At 37.5% G+C, this 25,994-nt stretch overlaps 2 protein-coding genes across 3 annotated transcripts; both read left to right on the forward strand.

Annotated features, from left to right (window-relative positions):
• Positions 1-542: 542 nt before the first annotated feature.
• On the forward strand, positions 543-16,681 carry LOC145912919 (1-phosphatidylinositol 4,5-bisphosphate phosphodiesterase beta-4-like). Of its 2 annotated transcripts, XM_083000366.1 has the most exons (32): positions 543-655; positions 725-814; positions 929-988; positions 1,072-1,206; positions 1,343-1,422; positions 2,066-2,119; positions 2,193-2,274; positions 2,478-2,578; positions 2,902-3,068; positions 3,522-3,668; positions 4,107-4,170; positions 5,118-5,294; positions 5,479-5,563; positions 5,776-5,866; positions 6,321-6,365; positions 6,959-7,015; positions 7,130-7,212; positions 7,276-7,350; positions 7,599-7,737; positions 7,813-7,900; positions 8,397-8,521; positions 8,905-9,059; positions 10,029-10,190; positions 10,754-10,958; positions 11,326-11,414; positions 11,775-11,952; positions 12,528-12,646; positions 12,910-12,989; positions 13,517-13,565; positions 13,861-14,003; positions 14,938-15,094; positions 15,379-16,681. In XM_083000366.1, exons 1-32 carry the CDS (start codon positions 602-604, stop codon positions 15,475-15,477), a joined length of 3,435 nt encoding a protein of 1,144 aa, XP_082856492.1. In that variant the 5' UTR covers positions 543-601; the 3' UTR covers positions 15,478-16,681. The 2 variants fall into 2 exon arrangements, with proteins under 2 accessions (XP_082856492.1, XP_082856493.1); XM_083000367.1 differs by lacking the exon at positions 6,321-6,365.
• Positions 16,682-17,873: 1,192 nt separating this feature from the next.
• On the forward strand, positions 17,874-25,215 carry LOC145912922 (serine/threonine-protein phosphatase PP1-beta catalytic subunit). The gene is made up of 8 exons (XM_083000369.1): positions 17,874-18,067; positions 18,149-18,280; positions 19,016-19,246; positions 19,406-19,510; positions 19,768-19,839; positions 20,970-21,121; positions 21,467-21,601; positions 23,814-25,215. Exons 1-8 carry the CDS (start codon positions 17,896-17,898, stop codon positions 23,913-23,915), a joined length of 1,101 nt encoding a protein of 366 aa, XP_082856495.1. The 5' UTR covers positions 17,874-17,895; the 3' UTR covers positions 23,916-25,215.
• The last annotated feature ends 779 nt before the right edge of the window (positions 25,216-25,994 follow it).

Raw genomic sequence — 25,994 nt, forward strand, 5'->3', positions numbered from 1 at the left:
TAGCATAATGAAATGGATAAATGTCTGGAAATCAAATTATGTCAAAATTTAAAAAATATTCTGCAGTCACTGCTGAATGGTGGGGAAAATAGTTTTCATCTTTTAGGCGTTCAAAAGTTTTGCAATATGTATATGATTACCAATTTAATTTTGGTGGTGTTGGAGAACCCCAGACAAAATTTCCATTTGGCAACTGACTCATATGAGTTGGAAAAATAATGTAGGGCTTCAACAGGAAATGATCATTTTACTATTGTCTGTAATTAGGCCTACATCAAATTAACTTGGAATGTCATCGATGCAGTTTTCTGGTGATACCCTTAAGGCTTATTACTATTTAGTATCTCATGTTCTGTTTGAACATTTTATTGGGAGGGGGTATTTTTTTAGGCCATCTTTAATTTTTATCTAAAAAATACACCACTAAATACATAGATGTTGTAATATTTCAAGTGCTGTATCAATTGTGTTTGCTAATTGGGTCACTGACTTTCACTTAAACATTTGTTGTATTGCACTTAACCTAATGAAACATTTTGCTTTAAGGGTGTAAGTCTGTTATTGACCAGGATTGCAACACAAATGTAAATCTGCCACATAAATGGAAGTTCCTACCTTCCTTGAAAAAGGAGAAGAGTTTTTAAAGAGGCCTGATGTAAGTAAATTATGGTTGTTTAAATTTTAGATGATGCTTCTGACTTATACCACTGTTGCATTTTTTAAGGGTGCAACAGTATCTCAAAATGTCCAAAAATGTCTGTTGCAAATGGATGGCGATGGATTGTTTGTGCTGTGGAAATTTGGAAATAAACAGGTGAATTATATGTGCGGAGGCCACTTATATGGTCCCTTTAAATGTGAATGTTATTTTATAGAAAATGTTCTTCAATCATTTGTATTGTAAAATATCTTTTAATTGTATTTTCAGGAAGTGCACTTTTTGGAATTGGCACAAATTCGTGAAGTAAAGACCGGAGTACCATTAAAAGTAAGCTTGCCATGGTGTTAGAATGATCAGCAGAAAGTTATTTCATTTTCTCTACACAACTGAATATTTTATTGGCAAAACAGGATGTAAAGGCACTTTTTGAGCAGTATGATGGAGATGTCAATGTCCCAAATAAGGTGCTGACATTCTACTATGGATTTGAAATAGGAAATTTGTCGATGTTGCAATTTGTTGCTCCTTCCTCAAAAGTAGCTCAGGTATGATTAGAATTTTTTTATCAAAAGCTTGACAAAAAAATTGCTCATATATTTGTATGAATAAAATGGTAGTTTTTGTGAGAAAAGATGTTAATTCCCACTTTGATCAAAACAACTCGTTTTATGTTTAACCAAGGATTGGGAATCATCGGTGATGAGGTTCATCGCAGATATCAGACTAAAGCATCTGTCGCCAGAAGAAATCATGAAAAAACAGTGGGTTCTTGGAATTGATTATTTGTCTGAATTGTCAATTGCAAAAATGCAGATGGTCTTTCAAAGATGCTGTGTTAATATTTTGCACCTGGAGTTGACAGACCCTTTCACTTAGCCCTTCATAGAACTATTGATTTTTTAAAAGCCATTATGAAATGTGCAGACTTCTCAATACAGTGCTGTTCACAGAATCAAAAATCAATGGTGCTGCCAATAGCAAAATCAATGCCTGCTTCACCAGTATACAGTGCCTATCATTATTTTTCTTTGAAAGTCACAGAAAGTGCTTTGTTTTAAACCAACAAACTGTAAATAACCAAACCAACAAACTGTAAATAACCAGCAAACTTAACTTTAGTTATAAAAATTAGGTAGGTTTATAACAGGTTTATGACACTTCTTTTAAGTCAAGTTCATTGTCGTGCATGTACTTGACAAACTCACACTTACCTAGCTTTAGGCAACAAAATGTCATGAACAAAACTGTTTGGTAACAAAGTGAGCATTTCTGCCACATTATTTTAAAGGGAAATGCTATAACCATTTTACAAATAGAGAAAACCTATAGCATGAGTAATTTCAATATAAAACTAAATTGTACAAAACATCAACACATCAACAAACAATTGTTTGCATTTTACAGATGGAAACGGTTGCAGTATTCATTGAATTCCAAAGGCATGATACCCATTCGCAAGTACGTCATGTGCCAGCTGTGCAACTTTTCATCACACAAACAAATATTTAAACTCATTCCTTGATCTTGACAGGTTGGTGAAACAGTTCGGTCACGACAAAAGCGAAAAAGTCATTCTTCACAAATTCAACAGCTGTGGTTTCAACTGTTCGAAGGTGGGAGATTTGTGGCTACACAGGATTTGTGATTCTTTAAGATTACAAACTTGCCATAAATCTTGTGTTTACATTGAGGCTTATGTCTGCGGATGCCTTTGTCGCTTAAATTTGTGCGATTGTGGCAAGCTAAGTTTATTCGCATGTTACAGAAATTCAACACTCATTTAATTTAATATTATAAATAGAAAGTTTTTTTGTAGAAAGATGAGATAAACCCCCAAGAGTTGACATTCCCAGTTTACAAAAAGCTTCATCAACAAGTGTGTGAACGGCCTGACTTGCAAGCCCTCTTTTATGAAATGTAAGTGCACAACCTAATGTGTTTATTACACCACAAGGGCTTTATAACTGCACTCATATATCACTATCACTTTGATAATTAATGAATGATATGAGGCACCATATGCCTGCACCAGTGAACAAATAAATAATTAATTTAAATGTATTGCAACTTGAATGCATCTGTTCCTGGTAATTAAGCAAGCAATAATTATATAATGCAGCTTTGCGTAATTTTGATGTTGCTATTATTCTTTTAGTAAAAATGTTTATTATGTACCTGATCGATGCTGCTATATTACAAACTATGGTGCTGTATTCTCTTTACTGATCCTTTGGTTTCAGAGCCAAAAAGAAACAAGATTACATAGGTTTATCTGATTTTATTGCTTGGCTGAATGAAAATCAGCGTGATCCAAGGTTAAATGAGATCCTTGTGCCTACCTATGATGAAAAGAGGGCTGGTGCTCTTATTCAGAAGTTTGAAGCTTGCCCCAAAAACGTTGAACTTAGTAAGTTTTGGAAAGCTTTTGTGTGAATAGAATGGCCTTTTCCTAGAGCTTTGTGCTGAGTTGTTACACAGCATGAAGAATGGTTAAATCACTATAATTGCTTGTAGATTTAGCTATTGGTTTGTAAAATTGTATTTTGTATAAATTTGGTCTTTTTAGTATGGTCTTTATATGTTACAGAAATAGGCTTGTAATAGTTACTCATTTAAGGCAAAAATTCAATATCAAGATATACTTAACAAAATAGAGCCATGAATGCAGATCACTTTATTTGCATCCAATAATAATAATGCTTACACAACCCACATGGAACTAAAACCTTCTTAACAATAACACGACATCTAAATTCGGTGTGTACTCCAACATTATTTTACTAATTTAATCCCAACATATGTTGTGCATTTTGTATTGCACCTATGTGGTATACATTTTTAACATTCTCTGTATTTTTAGATCGCCTTTCGTTTCAAGGCTTTGTGGACTACATTGCCAGCCAAGACAACCCTTTAATATACCAGGAGCATCTGCAGCAATATCAAGACATGGACCAGCCACTAAGCCACTATTTCATCAACTCTTCCCACAATACATACCTAACTGGTAATACGGGCTGCAAGAATCCATGGGGAATAGCATGTCTTGGCATGCAACTGCTTGAGACAAATGACCTCCGAGCAGTTAATATGACTATAAAATTGCTGCTTTATTGGTTGGCTTGGGCTGTATTAGACATTTCTAGTTATCTGGCTTTATTAAATGTCACTTACAGCATTGGTCGGAAGGTCCATTATTGCTAAGGAGATTTTATTGATTTTGCTTCAAAGCACTTTACAGATGCTTAGACTGTTTTTTTTTAAATGGTCATTATCTATTTACATAAAATTCTGTTTAAAGGAATGTATATAACGTAAATTATTGTTTTTCTTGTGCATAACAATTCCGAGCATGTGCTGTTGCAGTGAGTTGTATGCGCTGTTTGTATCAAGAAAATATTTAGGAAAAAGCAAACTAATTTGAACCTGAATTTGTACTTAATAGGACGCCAGTTTCGAGGAAAATCCTCAGTGGACATTTATCGCCACGTCCTGTTATCTGGATGCAGGTTAGTAATATTGCATGACATTTAATTTAAACATGTAATCTTAATCCAATGTTTACAATTGTGTTGTGTACTAGGGATGTGTCAAAACAAAAGATACCTGCAGCCAATACTTGGCTGAATCTGAATATTTTATGACATCATAAATTTACATATTGATTGTAAAAATTCACATGCACCACTTAAGTGTTTGTTATGGCAACATAATTTTATTCTGCTGTTGTATTTATACGTTAAATTTGCCATATAATATCAAGTAAGATTGTTCTAAAATAAGTTTTCTAATGTGTGTGGAACACATTTAACACAGTTTTGTTATGGTAAACCGATCGTCTTCACTGACACTGCATGTACTTTTCTTGTTTGCATTATTTGCTGTAAACTGTCATTACCACAATCTTAAAAAGTCGTGCAAAATAAATTGCCCTTATTTTCGTAGTCTTTAAAAAATATTACTTTTTCTTAAACAAGAGCACATTTTCCAGAGTCCTTTGTCCATCAGTTTGTTATCCTCAAGCACACTAATTTCATTACCCGTGATACCCTATACCACCAAAGCCACTTAATTAAATCACAGCATTTACTTTAGATTAGCAATAGCTTGTGGTGTATTTAAAGATACACTGAATTGAGTTGGACAATTAGAGCTGGAACATGATCTCAAGGCCATTCTCAATTCACATTACTGTTTGATGTATATTGTGCTACACTGCAGTGCACAATATGTGTTTTTTTAATTATTTTTTGTGATTGGCAAAAAAATTAGCAATAACTGACAATGTGTCTTTGTCCAGGATGAAATTAAAGGGTTTCACTTTCATTAAAGTCTAATAAATTATATACAACAAATTTAATAAATTAATCATTACCAATTTAGGTTTATTAGTAGTGGCCTGAACATTTAATAATGCAGCTTCAAAGTTATATATCTTATTCATTGTTTAATGTAGGTGTGTTGAATTGGATTGCTGGGATGGTAAGGGTGACTTTCATGGTGAACCCATTGTTACGCATGGCAAAGCTCTCTGTACTGACGTTCCGTTCAAAAGCATTCTCCATGCTATTAAGGAATCAGCTTTCGTGGCTTCTGAATACCCAGTTGTTCTTTCATTTGAAACCCACTGCAGGTATAATAGATAATTACTGCTTGATATATTGCCTCCTTTTTCATTTGCGCATATCATAATATTTGTATTTTTCTGTAAGTTAAAACCGAACGATTATGCAGACAACTCAGGTGACATTTAATTAAGAAAAATGTATTTCATCTCACAAGTCATCTTCATTGCAATATTTTGTTTATATTTTCAGCAAACCTTTGCAGTTGAAGATGGCAAAATACTGTGAAGAAGTGTTTGGTGAAATGTTGCTTACTAAACCTCTTGACAACTACCCAGTGAGTCATCACCATATTTTTCTCAGTTCTAAAATCCTGTTTTAATTTGGTCCAGCAATATTGTTAGTTACACAATTGTGGTTTTGTTTTACTTTTTGCTTGCAGCAAGGACGCTTTCCTATTTAAATTTGATGTTACTTGTCTAATAAGAATATTACACAAGACACCTCTTTACTTGTTTAGCAATTATTCGAATGCATTTTCTTCTGCAGCTCGAAAGGGGCGTTCCCCTACCACCACCAAGTGCACTCAAGCGGAAAATAATCATCAAAAACAAGAGACTTGACCCGGACGTAGAGAAAGGTAAGAGAGTCGCTTTTCAATAATCTCCTTTGTGGAGGAGCAAACCGTGGACCTTCATTAATAATGCAACCAGTGGTTGGTGATCAATAGCAACAAGCCATGTAAGGGTGAAATGCTGTAGTTGCACGATGGTCATCTGCGCCTAATTCTCTAACGAAGTTCTAGGGAACAACTGTCCCTCGGGTTTTATGCCGATACATGTATGCTTGTATTGATTTTTGTCTATCTTTCTACGACTTTATCTTTCAGTCTGAATTGCCTGATTTAATGCATGGATGGGCAATTAACTTGGGAATTATGGGATTCATCGAATCTCTTAATTTGGCCAAAAGCATGTTGAATTTTAAATATAATTTCTTTTTTATAATTTAACAAAGCCTTTATCCGATTTAAAGCAACTGGCCATGAATGTGCAGTGCAATCGTAACCATATTTTTCAATAAAATTTACTTAGCTGATGTGGATTGGTCTGGCAGTGAAAGGGAAAATGTGCCAGAAGGTGATATAAGCTGATTTGTTCATGTTGCAAATCGTTGGAGTTTTTATCATTGCTTAAAAAACAAGTCGAACGGAGTTTGATTTTTTGTTGGAAAATTTTTGAAAAATCATGTTTCCATGCAAAACTATGTTGTTTGACTTTTGCATGCTTATTTTAAATGTGTCAGGCCATGCGATGACACGAATGAATTTATTGCTGAAAAGTGATTTCATTGGCTATTACCAGCACTGTTTTTGTTGTACTACCTTGTTCGTAGCTACCTAGCCAACACAGACATTTTGTACAAAATCACGAAAATCTTATTTAGTTGCACAAAGGTAGTTAAACATCATGTTTCTGCTTTGTCTTTGTGATGTTGCAAGATTTGTGCTTTAGATGATGAAACTACCATTTAATGTCATATAGCCCATGAATTTGTCATTTCCTACTTGGAGGAATATTTAATTATTATTTTTTGGGAGAATCACTGAATAATTTCTGGCTTTCCACTAGCTCCATGTCCCTGCAACTGTTGATAACTTGTAACAAATATTACCAAGCAATGTTGGTGCGAATGTGTGGAGATATTAGAGTAACAGAAGTTTCTTTTGCAGTACAACTGGAGATGGAAAACAATGAAGAAGTTTTGATTTGTGAGTCTGATGATATGGGTAGGTTATTTATTGTACTGCTGTGGCCTGTATTAAACAAACTCAATTTAGTGAACAAGTTTGTATCAGAAACTGCAAGATTCATTAATTGCCTGTTTTCTTCTCTTATCACAGAGGAAGCCCATCCAGAGCTGAGACAGACAAAGTCACTCGAAACATCCCAAGTGATTGCAAAAACTAGCATTACTTCAGTGGAGGTATGTACAATGTTGTGCTTATTCTTGTGGCATCATTCTGTAAATTACTTTTTTCTCTTTTAGGTTGTAAAAACTACTGCTGTTGCAAGTAAGAGTCTGGGCATAGAGGGTACAAGGACAAAGGGGTCATCAAAAAAGGTGAATTTTATTGTGGTTCTGTTAAATTCGGACATACTCTACTTTATATTGCGTTTACCATAGCTTTAAGTATGAAATTACTACTACTAGCCATTTTCAATCGGTCACCTTGTGGCCTACTTTCCACAAAAATTTGCCAACATCAGTCACTGGCACAGTAAATAAAGGCGGGGGCTCCTTAGCTGTTAAGAAAGCACCAAATCAAACAATGGGTTTGACTGTCCCTTGCTTTACGGCGTCCGTTACAGCTCACTGACGAAGAGGAAAGTGAACTACTTCGTAATTATGAGTACAAGCCATCGGCCACTAATATACATTCTTACCTTTCTTCCATCGTCAACTACTGTCAATCAGTCAAGTTTCCCGGGTTTAAAAAGCTTGAGGAAGGTGATTTTTTGTGTAATACCTTTGTTTAGTCCTGCAACTTGTTCCTTTCTGTAACGTATTCGTTCCGTTTTGCAGATAGCAATCGTTTGTGCTTCCAAATGTCGTCGTTTAGTGAATCCATGGGCTTGAACCACGTGAAAACGAATGCCACGGAACTAGTCAAGTAGGTTATCATATGAACAATTCAAATAGATTCCTTAGAAATAAAAACGAAAGCTTCATTTGAAGTATTCTATTTTTGAAATAATTACCTCTCGTAACGCTTTGTGTGGTGATTGTCTTGGCAAACAAGTAAACGTATTTAGTCAAATTTTAAACCTCTTGTTGTAAAATTTATTTTATCGACATTTCGGTCGTCATAAAATCTACCTTTTTAGGACGAAGTGCGTGAGTGAGTTATGTAAGCCACAGGTCAGCGGCAAGTTATGTAAGAAAAATGGGTTTAATGAAAGCCCGAAAAGAGAAAATTTGTCCAAATACGTTGTTTCGTCTCGTCCGTACACCAAATAATGTTACCTTGAATAAGTTCTTTGTATTTACTTCGCATACTTTTTATTGAGTGTATTTGTGGCGTAAAAAGTGTGGCCAAGTTGACCGAATGTGTGATTTTACATCAACTGTCCATTGGAACTTCCACAACAGTTCTCAATTTGTTTTAGTTTTAACAAGCAGCAACTAAGTCGAATTTACCCCCGAGGAAATCGAGTCGATTCTAGCAACTACATGCCACAAATCTTCTGGAATGTTGGTTGTCAGATGGTCTCCCTGAACTTCCAGACGTGCGGTCAGTTACGTAAAACATAATTTTTCTAATTAAATTTTTCGCGATTTTTTGTAAAGCTTGAAATTTCATTACGGCACACGTTTCGTAACACCGTGTTTTGTTCTTGTTAATGCGGCAATGCAGTGCATGCAAAGACACGTTGCGTAATTCTGCAATCAGGTTCCAACTAGGCTGTGTGTAGTTAAGAGGGTCGTTCAGAATGTTACCGAATGCAGTTTAAAATATTTTATTAGAAAAAACCCCGATGGCTTTCCTGACGAAGTAAGATTTTTATCCACTGCGCCTGTTAACACACACCAGTTTTTATATACAAACAAAACATGTGTATATATACCAATGTATTTCTTGATCGTACACCAACAATACAAATTTCCAATCCCCAGACCTGGCGCAGCAACTCAATGCAGCCAAGTTCGAATACAATTCGTGTGCTGGATATTTACTTAAGCCGGAAATGCTACTCAAAGAAAATCGTGTGTTCGATCCTTTCGCTGAGTCCATAGTGGATGGTGTGATAGCCGCTCAGTGCGGGGTCAAGGTAAGGTCATCCATGTGTGTTTAAGTCAGTGGTTCCCAATATCGAAGGCAAAAGTTCTTTTTACAAATATTAACCAACCATCTGGAATAAGATAGAGAAAGGCTGATTGCAGCATTCGTGGCTGTCGCTCATTGGTTGTCGCACATTTTTTGTAAATTACGCAAGCGTGCGGTGAGCCAAGAAGATTGGGTACCCCTGGTTTTAAGTATCTGTCATGCATTTACGAATGTACTGTTTTGCTTTGCGATTTTCAAACTTCAATGTCGATTCTAAAATGTTGAACTATGCGTCAAACGCAGGCCTTTGTGGGTTTTTAAAACCGACTTCACTGATTTGTGAAATGATTCGCAACAAAGGTTTACGCATTTGGCAATAAAAAATATATGTGCTAATTTAGGCCTTTTTGCCTTCCACAAACGAAAGTTTTGCAAGTGGCAAAATTTGCTTTTAGGCAACAAATGCTGATTAAAAATAAACAACGATAGTTGTGCACAAATAGTGCTATCAGTCAATATTGGTATACGTTTTGCCCATAAATTATCTTGTTCTTCCTCGAAATACAGCTTGTATTACTGGAAAAGGGTTTAAAATCTCATGAACAATCAGGCGTTTATTGCTTGAAGCGATGGCGCACAATACCAGCAATTTGATTTAATTAGTTTTTTAGAGTTGTAAAGAAATTACTGCTTTCAAAAGTTTGAAGGCATTTCTAAACGCCAGTTGTGTTGGCTCAAGTGGGCGAATTTATCCCTCAGGCAAAGTCGCATAAATAAAAGGTCACATCAATAAAGGGATTGTTAAATCGACGTTTTATGTCATTTACGGCCCTTTGCTTGCCACTGGAGCCCCATTTACTTGTGCACTGCGTTCACTTAAGCATCACGGCATCATTTTTTCCTTTTTTATTCAGCCTTCAGCATGCGTACTGTTTGCGGTGCAAAGTCTATTACAAATTTCCTATTCCCGCAGGTCATCTCGGCCCAGTTTGTATCGGACAAACCAGTATCAACGTACGTAGAGGTGGATATGTACGGTCTTCCAAACGACACAATCCGGAAAGAGTTCCGGACCGCACTGGTGGTGGCGAACGGCCTAAACCCACAATACAACCAGGAATTCCTCTTCCGAAAGGTAATTTGTCATATACCGGATGACAACCACTTCCTAATACATGCTGGTTTTGTGAAAAATTACTTCCTTCCTACAATAAATTTTGCGAAACAAATAACGATTTTCTTGCTTGTGGCACGTAAACCCAATTAAATCTACCCCTAGAATCCAAATGTATAAGGTTTACAATAGCTTGGAGTTCCATTTATAACTTCCAAGGGTTCCGCTAGCATTTCTCCGTGTATTTACTGTGGAAATGTTTGTTATTTTTGTGGTAATATTACGGTGGCGATTCTTTGGTTCGCCAATGTGTGTCGCGAAATCCTTTACAATTTGTGGGATGCCGTAAACCAAAAAAGATTTGGAAGCACTGGTTTAATTTGATCCGTTCAAAGTGACAGCCAAGCAGCGGTACTTAATAAGTATGGAAATTCTCCATAATAATGTTTTACCGTCACAACCATTCATCTCAACATTGATTCCGCTACGAATTCTGCTTATAAATTTAGTACTGGTCTGTGCACAAAAACGCTTAAACTAATTAAACGCAGGTCATCTAATATGTGAATTATTCATCTTCTCAGGTTATCTACCCCGACCTCGCACTGCTTCGTTTTACGTTACACGATGACAGTCGACAGCTCTTGGGCCAAAGGGTGATTCCCCTGAGTAGTTTGCAGAATGGATACCGCTACGTATCTCTACGCACGGCGAGCGGTATTCCTCTGGACGGAGCAACAATTTTTGTGAAGATATCTCTGAGGAGCTACGTACCTGACAGCCTAATGGGTAGGATTCTGGCGTGGGAGCAATTTGTTGTAGCGCCAAATCGGTTGTTTCATTTATTTGGCATTGATTTGTGATGGAGGCATTAGGCGGTCTTTGAAAAATGCCTTTAATGTTTATAATCACAGCCTCGTCGCCACATGTCTTTCAAGCTGTGTCAATTAGTCAATATGTATGTATGAAGTGAATACATTTTTAATTGGTAGAGTTTAGTGTGTTACCCTTTAAGCGGGACATCAAATGATCGCCCAACTTTTGTATTTTTGACATTGTATTATACTGAAGTACTTCATGTGTAGTTTTTCTTATGTACAAGTATAGAATATATGAATGTCAGTGATAGACTTACTTATTGTATGTGTGTTGATAGTTATCGCAAACGCACTGGAAAACCCCAAAGCTCACCAGAGGTCTGTGACGAAGCAGCACGAGGAGCAGTTAAAACGACTTGAAGATGACGTAAGACGCCCGTGAACCGGTTTTATCCGGAATGTTACTTTATTTATTGGAATTAGAAAAGTATGTCTCGGTTCGGTGTTGCAGTCACATTTATACATTTCCCGAAATGTGTATAATGTAGGAATGTTGGTTTCCTGCGTAAATAGAGCCAGTTCAGCCAAGACCCGAGTCATATCTCTTTGATTCGTTGCGCTGTGTTCTGTTTGATTAGAAATCTGCTAGACCGGATTCAGGCTGTATATCCGGTGGCACTGGCGTGTAGTTTAAACCTAAAGCACCTTACTTACATAACGTATATTCTTTTGTTCCTGTTCCGGATACTATTGACCAAATGAGCTCATATATATTTTTATATCGCAGTGCGACGACTCAGATCCAGACACTGAAATGGCGACACCCAAAACCCCCACGAGCACTAAAGCTATCGGGGCAAAGGCTGCGACGAACGCCAGCAACAACAACGCCGGAAAAACACAAACCAAATCGAAATCAGAAAAGAATATGAACAAAACTGCTGTCGAAAAGCGAAATTCAAACGGTGCCTATAAATATATATCTTTATCCAACTTGTCCAACGTTTAGTGTTATACAGTATGCTATGTTTTAGTTAAGTGAGTTCCGACCTGTCGGGTATCATCAGGTGGTGGCTGAGTATATTGTTTTGCCGGTTAACAATCCGCCCAAAAATTTTCCACTTTGTGCGCATTGTAGTCCACGTATAGCCTTTAGACACAAAACTAGCTGTAAACTGACGGAGACAAATGGCTGTAAAACACACTGTAGCCGTACGACTGCTTGGAAACCGATGTTTTCGTCGGCTCTGGTGCATTACATTTGCAACTCACTAAGTATTATGCCCTATTGTTTCTTATAGGATAAGTGTTTATGTATTTGACGACTAAGTGCACTGTATATTTATATACCGCCTAGCGGTTTAAGTAATACTGCACAGTTTGCTCTTAATGTAGTTTAAATGTCACTATTGAATTCCAAGCATACAAATAAGCGGCACGACTAAAACCTTTCCCAGCTCTTGTGACAAAATTTGCGTACAGGAGTTACTTGAGTTCGTCGGTTGGTGCCTACTCATGCCAACCTTCCTTTTATCCGCAGACAACAGGAACGAAGAAAAATCAATAACCTTGGAAATGTTGACGACTCACCCTGCATTCGTAAGTGCAGCGGAAAGTCGACGAAAGGAGGCCGCAAAATCAAAGAAACGACAGGAGAAGGTGCGGAAAATAGTTTAGTTACGCTTGTGTCCGGATGTCGCGTGTTGCCAGACAAGGTTGGCTCGTGCACTTGAAGGTTACAATGGACATTTTCAAATGGACACTCTTTTCACTATAAAAGCATTTGCCTTTGTTATGGTTTTCGAGACCTATGCAGTATGAATAGCACTACGGAATTGAAAATCTAATGTTTTAATTTTAAAGTTTTACGACACAGCGTTATACGCGCCATCGGTCAAATCTCCTGCGTTTACTTTTTATAGCTGCAGTCTAAATCCAGCAAGAAGAACAAGAACATAAACAAGAAGTCAGACGACGAAGACCAAACCTGCTTTCCTCTTGGGTAAGAATGCCTTCGATGAAATACAAAATTCGTACGTCGTAAAAGTAAATCCAAGTCATTTTATGCTGGGTTTCTCAAGCTTGTTGCCCACCAACTTTCCTCGCGAAAATAATCGATTATTGCCATCATCTGCCACAGTTACTGTCGCACTTGAAGAATAAATGCAGTAAGTCAAAAACCGGGCCAATTTTCAAAACCTTCTCCTTATAATGAAGCAACAGAGATAAATCGATCAGAGTGGCGTGATTGCAACATATTATGCCTATAATTGACATGGCACTGGAATTCCAACATAACGCAATACGACTTCGGTTTAATCGCATTTTTGCTTAGCACTTACCTATACCATATTAACATAGCTTCCCAGGGGCGTGGCAACGCGGTGCAAACACATTTGGAACAGCCAAGCTTACAGTGCAGTTGCAACCAACTGTAGTAAATTGGCTTCTGGGTTTTTAAGATTACGTGTCCAAATATTTGAACTGTCTCAACTTTTCTGCAACCTGTCTGATGATTTTGTTTTCCAGGAGAATGCTGAACAGGAAAAGCAAGAGTGGAAGCTCAAGTAACTCAGAGGTAATGCATGAAAAGTCTTGTCCCTTAGTTACTTGTATTACCAACATTGATGCAAATTGACTTTACGCATACGCAAGTATACGTTTTTGTAGCTTTTCTCGGCTACTGAAAATATTGGTCAATGATTGTTGTCATCGCACTACAATTTGATTTTTAGGTCTGGCTTGTAAATCCAGCAGCCATGTGTACAGAACAGCAAAAGTTACTGGATTTCTGAACCATTTTCGAAGATAAAGCATATAACTAACAGCAAGAACAATTCCTTTCTTATTATCCTTAATGTTTTTCATTTTAGAGTTCAGAAAAATCCCTCGAAGAGAAAAATGACAACTCTCCCTCGTTCAACTTGTCTGACAAGGAACGCAGGGAAGCACTGAGCATCGCGCTTCAATCCATCCAGGAAAAATCGCTTGCCGACGCCAAGTCCGCCCACGAAAAGTATGCTTACCAAACAAAATAAAACACAGCGGGTTTTCTTAACATACAACCAAACGCTGCGCAGTATGAGGTTGCAGAGGCTTCTGCACCAATTGTTGCTTCCGCCTACTTTATTGCGGCGCTTTCCGTAGTTGTTGCAATTGTTAACCGTCCCAACAATTTAGCAGTGTGTTCTACTTATGGTGTACGTATGGCGTATCGAAGCGCCACCAACAAGCATTTAAAGGGTTTCGTGGATCCAATGTATATCGCATGTAAGGCCGGTTCGCTACATTGCGAATCAGGGTCGTGCCCAGAAAAAGCGTGGCTCATGGTATTGATGCCTATACCTGTACACCGACCAAAACACTAACAAGGTTTACAATGAAAACATGTTCTTCGCATTCACAAAACCAACAACCTATTCGAGAAACACTTTTTTTTGCGTGACACACACGTGAAAACTTCAAAGTAAATTTCCAAATATTAAAAAACTTGTGTGTTTCGCTTTAATAAGCATCTTTTTAAAATAACCATTTTCGGAAACAACATTCAGGGTGTGATGCTGTTTAGGAAAAAAATTATGACGCCGATTTCGTCAAATGTGCCCTTGGGAAGGCCTCTTTTGGCTTTTGCAGCTATCGCTATCGATTCCAATTTCGTGACCTCAGTGTCTGTTACTGAAATTAATTTGGGATAATGGTCTGAACTAATGTTTCATGCAATGACATGATTGGTAGGATCGACCCACTGTTCAAGTCCTTACTTCGCGATCACAGCTAACGTATCCAAATCATTAGGTTTACCGGTCCAAGTGTGGTCTCGCTCCGCTTGGAAAAAGTGGCTGATCCAGCTAGGCTACAATGCCTTGGCTGCAAAGCCTGTAAACCTAATGGTCTGAACTGTTGAGAAAAACATTTAAGAAAACAATATAAAAATGTTCAACGAAATACAGGGAAATGAGCGAGCTCGTGCAGAACCAGACCAAGCAGTGGATGGAAAAGTCGAAGGTGATTAAGAAAGACAAAACGATCGCCAGCGCTGAGAGGGATCGGCGATTAAAGGACCAGAAAAACGAACAAGTGAAAAAGTTTGGCGACGAACGACAAAACGTGAGTGGGGCCGAAAAACGTCGAACCGCTTTTTTAATTGGATCACACTTGGCACGTGATTGACGTTGACCTTTTGTACCAAATCGGACTTCCATTACCACTTACATAATCCCCCCTGTTTTTTACTGGGAGGTGTGCCTGCTGCCTTTCTATGTCGGGTTATAATCAATCTTCCGCCATTTGTAGGTGAAAGCTGTTCTCTCTGCGTTGTTTTCACTCCATATACTGTCTGCAAATAAAAAGCCTTTCCAGAGAAAACGTAATCTATAAATCTTTACTCGCAGTTGAAAATTCGCCAACTGAAAGCTATTGAACGACTCCGTTCGTTACAAGGCGAAGAGGCGGAAAAATTGAAGCTGCAGATTGAGCAAGCCGTATTTTAAGGTCCTCCGCATTGTTTTCACTTCTAAATTTTTTTCACTTTTTGTAAATTTCTGACGCTTTACCTTTTACATGAAGCCTGGAGGTTTACTATTTTCAGTGCGTACTCCTTCGTGTGTTTTTGTAGCATTTGGCACCTAAAAAGACCACTTGTTGTGATCTGTGACATCGGCGATTTTTATTATGCCACATTCAGCTCTTTATATACACCACAGCAGAGTTTCCCCAAAAAAGTCGTTGTATAAAAAAAAACTGTGTAAATCTTGTGCTACGTGGATCACGGCGGTGCTGTTTACGTTTTTTTCGTTTTGCCAACATTTTTCATGACAACTGTTCGACGTACGTATCACTGTTTAATATTTTACACGTTTGTTTTGTCACCAACAAATCCGTCCCGTTAGAATTGCGCTCGTATGCAAGCTTACTGGGTACTTCAATTTTGCCATTAACATATCCTCACGCTTGCGAATTCGTAGTTGTCGATACATTTTCCGATAAAAAAAATCGTTTTTCAATGAAAACTGCTGTCAGATGCATTCAATTCATATATGTACATAAATAAAGACATTTACTCAGCCATTGCGAAACCTTCATTGTACGACCGGTATAAGAGCTGTGTGTTATGATTCGTGTCCTCGTTTTCACAAGCTGTGTTGCTTAACAATTTTGCACTGTTGTCAACCATTTCTTCAACGTTTTGTCCGTGTGATTTGCTTTGTTTGCAGGAAACGCAAACTGACAAGCTCCACTGTAAAGAAACATACCGTACTTGTTTTGTGAGAATTTTCGTTTTTAGCTGTGGACTGCAAAGGTTTTGTTGACAAACTAACAATGCCGAACGTTCAATCGGGCTCAGATTTTCAACAATTTCTGTGTTTGTTTAATTTCAATTATGACGTCAGTAAGTGCCGTAAGGGTACCCCACATTTACCGTATGCTTGTTCGTAAAATCACTGAACAAAAATACCACCTTTTTACAATGGGATTATTTAAAGTCATTGCAGTCACTTCACACTTCACGTTTCCTTCCACACTAAACACACAATCGTACTTTGACGTTTTCCATGTGGTTTGGTCATGACATAAACCGTTTGCGTTGAGTGTTTATGTTTGTGTTCGTTAAGTCATTTTTCGACAAAATCAGTGTGAAGGCCGCATGTCGTGTGTTTCAATTCCTGCTTTAAATATAAACCCGAAGTTCCTGTATTGCATGTGTTCAAGAGTTTGTCGAAAAAATGTAATAGTGTTTCTCAAAATATGTTGGGCATTTTGGTGCTGCAGTTGATGACGCAGACGCAAGAAGACCAAAGGCCTGCCACGCAGCAGGATTCAGTGATAGGCAGTTGAATCTGCCACAACAACCCTAGTTATGTTTTCTCACGTTTACAATAAAGAATCGAGTTGAGCATTCGATAGACTGATTTGGAATTGGCTGATGTTTACTGGAATGCATTTATGACTAGAAGAGTTGTCCACTTATCCCTAACTAAACGTTATATGCTTGCTTGTGCACTGCTTTTATAAGAGACAGACTGTTAAATAACTTTATTGGCACGAGCTTTCGCGAGATTGACTAACTAAACGTTATAACCGAAAAAAATATTACCCTTTTATTTATGGTTTTGACCGTTTATTTTAGAGACGAATTCGCCGACGTAATAATTTGTTTTTATGCAACAGCTGAGAGGTCGCGCAGTTTGTTATGAAAACTCGTGCAAAAGCTCTGTGACGCTCCAAGAACATTAAAACGACACACTAGTGCATCGCGACGTACTATTTAAGAACCTCTGGTTGAGTGTGATTAATAAAATAGACTGACAATGCCATAGACGAGTCACTACTGCAATTCTGTGATGATAAATGTGTTAACAGCTGAGGGATAAGACTGGCACGCGCCTTGTAGAAAAATATATTAGGTTGTAAGCGCAGCATATGCTTTTCGCACAAGTTTCGAAAGAGTAAATAAACTGTAGACTAGTCAAAAGCAAGAATTAATAAACACAATTTCGCAACGTATTATTTGCGATTGTATCATTGGATGCAAAAAAGCGGAGTAGGGCTAGGAACTAAAAAAAAGAAAACTACATTTTTTTCCAGGTTTGTTTAGAAATAGTCGTTTAGAAATAGAACTTTGGAAGAAACGGCCCAAGTAGCATTTATCAGCCTGATAATGCTACGAGACCCGATTTGAGGAAACAGTGTGTTTTGTGCAACAATGAAATGGCCGTTAAATATGCAGCGGCCAGTTGTCAAGGTTCATTGGTTGTCATTAACAGTTGATAAATTTTCGTGCTTCGAACCAGAAAAAAGGTGCAAGAAGGTAGTCGTCAGTGGCTTTATAAACATCGTTTAAGTGGATTATCAAACAGAAAAGGTTTAGTCTATCAATACAGTGACAACGATCTGGCTGTATTGTTCTGATGTACACACAGTACACCAGCAACTACTTCATTATTTTCAGTGTGGTCTTGTTGGTGTTTGCTTGCTCTCTAAGTTTTCATCAGTGTTTTAGAAATTGTGTGTCTGGTTTCTGTGTAATAATGGCTGATTTTGATTTGGATGTGGATAATCTTATTTCAAGACTTCTTGAAGGTAGGCAATACCAAATTAATTTGCCTGTGATTTTGAGTAGTCAATGCTTCAGATATTTTTACTAAACTTTTTTATTGACAGTACGAGGGGGCAGACCGGGACGGACTGTCCAAATGTCAGAATCTGAGATACGAGCACTTTGTATTAAATCAAGAGAAATATTTTTAAGTCAGCCAATCCTGCTGGAACTGGAAGCACCACTTAAAATATGTGGTAAGCCTACTGTGCAACTAGTGTTATTTGTGTAACAAGGTCACAAAGTTCATAATATTAAAAGTTTTTATATATTTTAACTATATTTGTTTTTTGTCAATGTACATATCCAAACAAGGTTTGTGTCAGTTTCTGTATATATATGTTAAATATCATCTAAAATAGGGTTGGCCAAAGTGTGGCCCGCAACATAATTGCAACAAAAAAGCTGTCGTTTTTTGACTTTCCTTTTAGGTTTGCCTAAAACATAGCAAAACTTCAATTATGGTCATGTGCACTGAATATGTACCAGCCCATTATTACACCACAAAACCCTAGTAGGTCTTATTGCCTACTTTGTTGTTGCGCTCTGGAATAATGCAAAAAGTCGTAGTTGAGTTTGTGCATATAAAACAGCATAGCGTTGCAAATAAACTGCAAAAAAATTTCAATGTGGGCCACTCTCGAGATTGCTTTACAACCAGCTTAAATGTAGCAACAAGTTTTCCATGACAAAAACCAGAATTGTCTGCAATACAGAAGTCCTAATTGTCATCTCAAAAATGCTTTAAAGCCTTTGCAAATATTAATTTGCTTTGCCAGAAAGCAAGGACAGGACACTTGCATAAATATCATTGTCGATTGCTAGATTAACTGCTTTCAGGGTAACTGAATGTATGACCATTCAGCAATGATAAATATAAACTGCTTTATGAATTGTTAAGATGTTATTGTGTATATATTTTTTACTTCAAGGTGATATTCACGGCCAGTACACAGATCTCCTACGTCTGTTTGAATATGGTGACTTCCCTCCAGAATCAAACTACCTCTTCATGGGTGATTATGTGGACAGGGGCAAACAGTCTTTGGAATGCATCTGTCTGCTTCTTGCTTACAAAATAAAGTACCCGGAAAACTTTTTCCTGCTACGTGGCAATCATGAATGTGCCAGCATCAATCGCATTTATGGATTTCATGATGAATGTAAGCATTGTGCTGCTTATTATGTTAAACTCAGAAATTATCAGAACACTTTTAGATAAATGATACAATGTCTTTGTATTAACTTTGCAAAGCTTTGATGATTTTTTTTGGTAAAATATTTGGATATATATACTACCTGTTTTTTGTTGATTTATTTAGGCAAAAGAAGATTCAACATTAAGTTGTGGAAAACATTTACTGATTGCTTTAACTGTCTTCCAATCGCTGCAATCATAGATGAGAAAATTTTTTGCTGCCATGGAGGTATGGGCATTTTGTTAAAATGCACATGTTATCGTTTTGTTCAAGTAATTAAATTTTTTATTTCAATATCACAAGCATTAAGTGCAAATTAACCGAAATTCTTGGCCAGAAACAACTTGTCAACTATAATATACTAAAGGTTTTTAAACACATGAAACAATGTTGCAACTTTAGCTATGTGTTGTGATCAGTTGTCAGTATTCCTAGCCGACACAATAACTATATTTCAACATTTTCCTAATGTGTTATGGGTACAGGGCTATCACCAGATCTGCAAGGAATGGACCAGATTCGTAAAATTATTCGTCCCACCGATGTCCCCGACACAGGTAATTCCTTGCATTGTTTGCCCAGGGACAAGCCTATCTACGTAAATATTTGCTGCTGGTTTAGTGTTTTAAAGTGTGGTACTGCATAAGTGGTGATATCTTGTCGGTACTTGTGTTGATGGATGTATATGTTTGCTTGGCTCACAGTGATATTTGGGAAGCAATAGTTTCTGTTTGAGGTTTTTATTATAATGGAGTTTGCCCAATTTAGGTGACAAAAAGTCAGTCGTGATTCTTCAGTCCTATGATCTTAGCTGGCATAATTTATAATGCTGGGTTTATATGTAAACAATAGCTTATGGTGCTTGACGTATTTCAATAGATATATATATATATAGCCCTGCAACAACTTAGCCAAAACTTCTATCTTAGAAAATGACCCATCTTTGTGCAATGTTATACAAAGAGACAGTTTTGCTTTGTATATATTACAACTGCAAACTACTTGGCAGACAGCAATGCTCATTATTATGCCCTGTTGAGTGGAATTAGTCATAACATTATAGCACATGAAGCAAATTAAGTAACCGAAACCTATTGTGTCATAATAGTAATTTAATACATGGGGCTTTGACTAAGCCAACAGGATGCTTGTGCAATAACCACTTTGAAGTACAATAAAATTATGTTTTAAGTATAATGACCATACTTGGCCACAACTACAACTTGAGTAACTGCATTTTAACAAAAATGAAGTTTTTGTACTTCAAGATGTTATAAATCTGTTTAAATATCTGCAAAAATGGTTTATATCGGTGTGTGGATCTATGACTGCTTGTTCTAACAGTGGTTTGTGTAGTGTAGATGTGTTCTACCTACTATTGTATTAGTAATACATGCATTTATGAATCACATGATTTTAAAAATTAAATAATAGTTAAATTTGCAAAACCATTAGGATTTAATCCAAACCAGTGCTTGATCCATTCTACTCCAATGTATGTATGCCAAATCTTCAACAAGGATGAATTTACAGTGATATATATATAATCAGTCCCTTTGGTCCCGTTTTGGTGAAATTACCGTCTTGACGGTGCAGTCAAAACCTAAATTCTAAATATACATGCACACGTATTTCCTTTCGCCAATAGATACGACCAACTGTTGTTTGAACACTTCTATATTTTTAGGTTTGTTGTGTGATCTGTTGTGGGCGGACCCTGACAAAGACATCAACGGATGGGGAGAAAATGATCGCGGCGTTTCATTTACGTTTGGTCCTGATGTTGTGAGCAAATTTCTTAATCGCCACGACCTTGACTTGATATGCCGTGCTCACCAGGTAAACTATATATATGCACATTGCGTTCTATTTTTTTTGATAAAACTATTTTTCGGTAATAATATAATATTTAATGCCTGAATTGTATCAACTGGTATATAACAAAGAATTTTCTTTATTTGAAACTACTTGGTCGGCACCCTGCAAGTATCCAAATTTTTTAGGTTGGCTTAATACTAGTGTCTTGTAGGTAAAGGTCCAGTTGTTTTGAAGTGTTTATTTTATGTAACCTTTTTTACATCACAATAATAATACCTTTAATAATTTTTTTCATGCTGTTCTGTATAATTTTTTATTCTATAAAATTTTTTTTGGTATGCAATACTCACATTTATTGTTAATCAGGTGGTAGAAGATGGGTACGAGTTCTTTGCCAAACGACAGCTGGTCACCCTCTTTTCTGCTCCTAACTATTGTGGAGAGTTTGATAATGCTGGAGGAATGATGAGTGTCGATGAATCTCTCATGTGTTCTTTTCAGGTTGGGCTTTTGAAAATGTATATTCCCAAAAAGATATAACTTATGTTTAGTATTTATTAACATTACATGAAAAATTTGACGTAATGTAATTGGACTCATAATGGCTAGAAGGGCATGCATGTAATTTTGTTCAACAGTTATAGCAACAGCAATAACAACACAGACTAGTTAGTGAGTGATGTATTGATACATCTTCACTGCGTTCTCTTCATTTCCATTCAGTCGCAAACAGCAATGACACGCGAGCGGCTGTCAATCAGTTAATGCACTTAAAGGTACGCACGCGCTCTTCCCAAAGGGTAGTAGTACTCTAGGGGAATCTGTGAATAAAGTTTACAGCTTTCGAAACCAATGCTGCGATCCCGCAGTCACAAATATCTGGCATGGCCATGCCTGCGTACGTGCTGAGGTATTTCCGTACTGTTGTGGTGGCTTCGTATATAGACATGCAAATTTTCACTATACGAATGCTGTGCCTGCAGTAAACGCCCTTGTAAAATTAAACAACAAGGATTGGATAAAGATTCGTAGTTGCGTGGTATTTTTTGCACATGCGAACTTGTACCTTGATTAAATACCTTCGGCAAAATAAACCAATGAATAAATGAATTAAATTTGTTTTGGTGGAATATGGTTACATCAACGTGTATAACAAGTTAATTCTGTCCCTAAACTGTCCGCCTTTGCCATTTCCAATGTTTGTGTCACAAAAACATCAATCCCGGTTTAGGAAACCTCTGGAGATTTCTTTGTTACGTCATAATAACATAAGCGCTCCACAACCTGTGACCGCAAACGAAGTACGTCATATCGAGTGACAAATGTCCGAACAGGTAAAATTTCTATATGTTAAGAAGCGGCTTTGTAGCGCAAGGATAATGAAGCTCATTGCAATTAGCCGAACTTCATGACTCAAATTCCCACGCAAAACAAGGTTCCCGACAACCAAGGGTATCTTCTAAAGACAGCAATTACAGCTTGGCGTGTAATAACCGCTGTTTTGTTTTGCAATTAACATGCGGGACACCAGCGCGCCGCACTACGAACTGTACCATGAGCTCCTCTCTGCGTGTTTTTTTACACTGTTGGGGATTGATTGTTGCTAAATATGGCAGTGACGCTGATGCGCCTTTAAACGCATTTTTGACGTACGTGCAGTAATTTGTACAGGATTAACATTTTTGGGTAAAATGAAAATTGTGAAAATCTATTAAATAAATTTCAGAGACAGAAAAAATGTAATTCCATTCCCAACTTTGGTGTCTTAACTTTGTTTTTTTGTCACTTCGGAAAGTAACTTCCATATTTTTGTCAAATTTAATTATACAGTGAACCAATAATGCTTAGCAGACATTGCTTGAATAAAACAAAACGTATTTTTTATGCTGGAATACGTTGCTCGAAAGAGAAAGCGTCACTATCACTAAGGTTTTTGCCACGTGTAGAAACGATTCTTGTTCAAGTAAAAACTGCTTAGTTCTTTGTACTACATGCAAAGCAGCCGAAATTGCGAAAAGTTTTGATGTATCCCGACTGTAGTGTGAACGCCGCGTGCTAATTACTTTTTCCGCTGCCACGAAACGTCTTATTGACAGTTGTCCGATTTTGTTTTGTCGCCAAATAACACATTTCTCTGTAACCTCCATGAATTATTCAACCTCATTGAAATGTGATTGTGTCACGACCCTTCCACCGGTTCTGTACCTGTTGCAAAGGTGTTGGCCAGCCAGCACGTAGTGTAGCATTAGTGACGACAAATCGAAACTCGAAAAATCGATGATATTGCCGTCGTTTCTGTTTTAAAACAAGGCATAGATGTCCTTGTCTGATGCGAATATTTATTACGATGCTGAAATATATGGGAGGTATATGAGCGTTGCTTTGAATTTTCCAGACCCAACCACGCTGCGCAGAAAGCTTACGAGTTGTATTCCGCAAAACCTGAAAACATGTTTTGTGTCAACACACTTACAACGCTATGTAAAGCACGCTCATAAGGGCATACCACTTTACTTAATATGTGCCGTTGTTTGTACACATACATCCGGTAAACTTTCCGATGGAAAGTTAGTATAGTCCTAATTGTTTTTACGTTTAACGATTTTAAGGTCATTACAAGGGTGCTGGTACGAACTGCTGTGCAGCAGATCTCGCCTTCCCACTAAGCTGCATATATAACCTCACCATAACACATGTTGTTTTTTCCCTTCAGATTCTCAAACCCTCTGAAAAGAAGGCGAAATATCAGTATGGAGGTCTCAACAGCGGTCGTCCCATCACACCACCTCGTAACAACATGGTCAAGGCCAAGTAGCGCACTGAGCTCAACAGCGCCCCTTGCGGTTACCTGACGTCAAGCTTTCGCTCGTGGTTTCTTCGTTTTTGCGCTTGTCCGACAGACCCTGTTTTAATTATTGCGAAGTTATGTATCGGACGTTATTTTTGTGTCGCCGTGTGTAACTTCAAACAGGCACTTCCAAATGTTTTAGCGCGTGTGTGCGGTGTTCTGTAAACGTGCATTTCTGTGAAAAGTTCGCCAGAATTCTCGAACCCTATCCCTGACCAATTAATTCATCGCTGTTGTTCAATATTTTAAATGGTGGTAATGGATTGAAAGGCACAACGTTACAGAATAATGCTGCAACTGGCGTGTTATTTTATTTCGTGAATTATTAATTAAATGCTTGGTTTGGAACCTATCTAGTGGGTAAAGGAAATCTACAGACGAATCGCCGTTGTGGTCCACTGTACAAGCACATCGTACTTCAGAAAAGTCGCTATTCCTGTTTTGTCCGATTTTATGAATTCGGATTAAATCCATCGATAACCGGAAAATCTCTTCGCGTTGTAGTTGCGGTTTCCGTAATCGGCTTTTTAATTTCAATGTTTGCATACCACGAAAAGGCAATGCTTCATAACTTCTCCTCGCCATTGACACCTTGCTGCGTATTCTTGTATTTAATAACGGCATTTTGGGCTGTTGGTTTAACTTTTGAAACAATATTATGGAAAATGAAGTAACCGCCCTTGCGTGAGCTTTACAGGATTCGAACCTCTTGTTGCCACATAATTTTGTAACTGCAATTTTCGGCCTCTTATCACTCCGCCAGCTTTTTGCGTGTAGCAAATCCACAAGCTTCAACTGTTAGCAAGCAACGAAATTGAGCTTTGTGGCGGACAAATGCACTTCCTTCGTCCTATGTCGCTTGCAGCATTTCCACTACGGCATCGTGCACCGCCTATATGCGTTGTCCGAATGATAACACACTGGTGTTTTGTTGTATTTGCACCATCGTATAGGCGCCAATACCACAGAAAAAACCCTTATTCTTGTTTAGTTAAAAGTACGGTATAGCTTCAGAGTGTATTGACCATAGCGTTGTTGTAGACTATTTTTGATTATATTTTGATATTATCGTTTACATCATCAATTGTGCAAGCTTGCGCAAGAACACTGTTGATTGGAGCAGTGTGGCATATTTTGCGTTTTCTGCTTAAAAAACGATGCTCTTCCGTTTGACAAAGTTTTATTGTCAAATAATTCACTTTGAAAATGCTCGCTTTGGATTTTAATTTCTATTTGGCTCGTTCAGTTCTTAATACAACGTTATATGTGTGTAGTGTATGTGTGTTGTGTGTAAGAAATATACAGTTGTAAGGGTTATACAGTAAAAATCATGAAGCGTGCATGATACTTAAAACCCTATAAAGCCCACATTTTTATTTCTCTTGCTTTTTTTCTGGCTTTGTTTTCTATGTTAGGGATAACATAATTCAAAAAAGATTGCAAAAATCCTTGTGCGATTTTTTTGAAGAAACGTTTAGAATTCTTTACGTTTGCTCACACAGTGGCGTATAGGACGCATATTGGTATTTCTATGAAAATAAGTTTCGGTGGCGGACAATGCCTACCGTATAGATCTCTGTCACAGAGCAAACCAGTGATTAATTTATAGTCAATTTTTCGATTGAATTAACGCACATGCTTGCGCTGTTGTCATAGCGAATTTTAAGGTGTTTGGTGCAGTTTTAGTGGGATTTTGGGCTATTTAATTAGGTACTTGCTAGTGGGTGCTGGTGAAAATGGAGCACAAAGTTCAGGCTGTGTTTGTGGAAAATGAATCGTTTCGTTTAAGTGGCCAATCATTCGTAATTTTATGAAAGATTCATCCCATATCAACAAATTTTGATCAAAATTAATCTCTAGAAAAATGGTTTGGCTACCCCCTGGGGGCATTTGCCCCCCTGGTTAGTCAATATTTTTGACAAAAAATGAAATAGGATTTTGCAGAAAAATGAATCGTTTAACTGCCCACTCATTTGCATTTTTGTGTAAGTTCCAACTCTCCTCTATGCAATGGCATCAAATTTGGTTGGTGAAAAAGTGCCTAAG

The sequence above is a fragment of the Ascidia mentula genome, chromosome 9 (genome assembly GCF_947561715.1).
Source record: "Ascidia mentula chromosome 9, kaAscMent1.1, whole genome shotgun sequence".
Taxonomy (NCBI): domain Eukaryota; kingdom Metazoa; phylum Chordata; class Ascidiacea; order Phlebobranchia; family Ascidiidae; genus Ascidia; species Ascidia mentula.

Bases quoted from the DNA above. Each gene is read 5' to 3' on its own strand.
- LOC145912919 (XM_083000366.1), top strand. From the start codon at position 602: ATGGAAGTTCCTACCTTCCTTGAAAAAGGAGAAGAGTTTTTAAAGAGG. The intron at 2,120-2,192 runs GTACGTCATGTG...TGATCTTGACAG, and splicing joins GGCATGATACCCATTCGCAA to GTTGGTGAAACAGTTCGGTC. The intron at 8,522-8,904 runs GTCAGTTACGTA...TCCAATCCCCAG, and splicing joins CCTGAACTTCCAGACGTGCG to ACCTGGCGCAGCAACTCAAT.
- LOC145912922 (XM_083000369.1), top strand. From the start codon at position 17,896: ATGTACACACAGTACACCAGCAACTACTTCATTATTTTCAGTGTGGTC. The intron at 19,840-20,969 runs GTAATTCCTTGC...CTATATTTTTAG, and splicing joins CACCGATGTCCCCGACACAG to GTTTGTTGTGTGATCTGTTG. The intron at 21,602-23,813 runs GTTGGGCTTTTG...TTTTCCCTTCAG, and splicing joins CTCTCATGTGTTCTTTTCAG to ATTCTCAAACCCTCTGAAAA.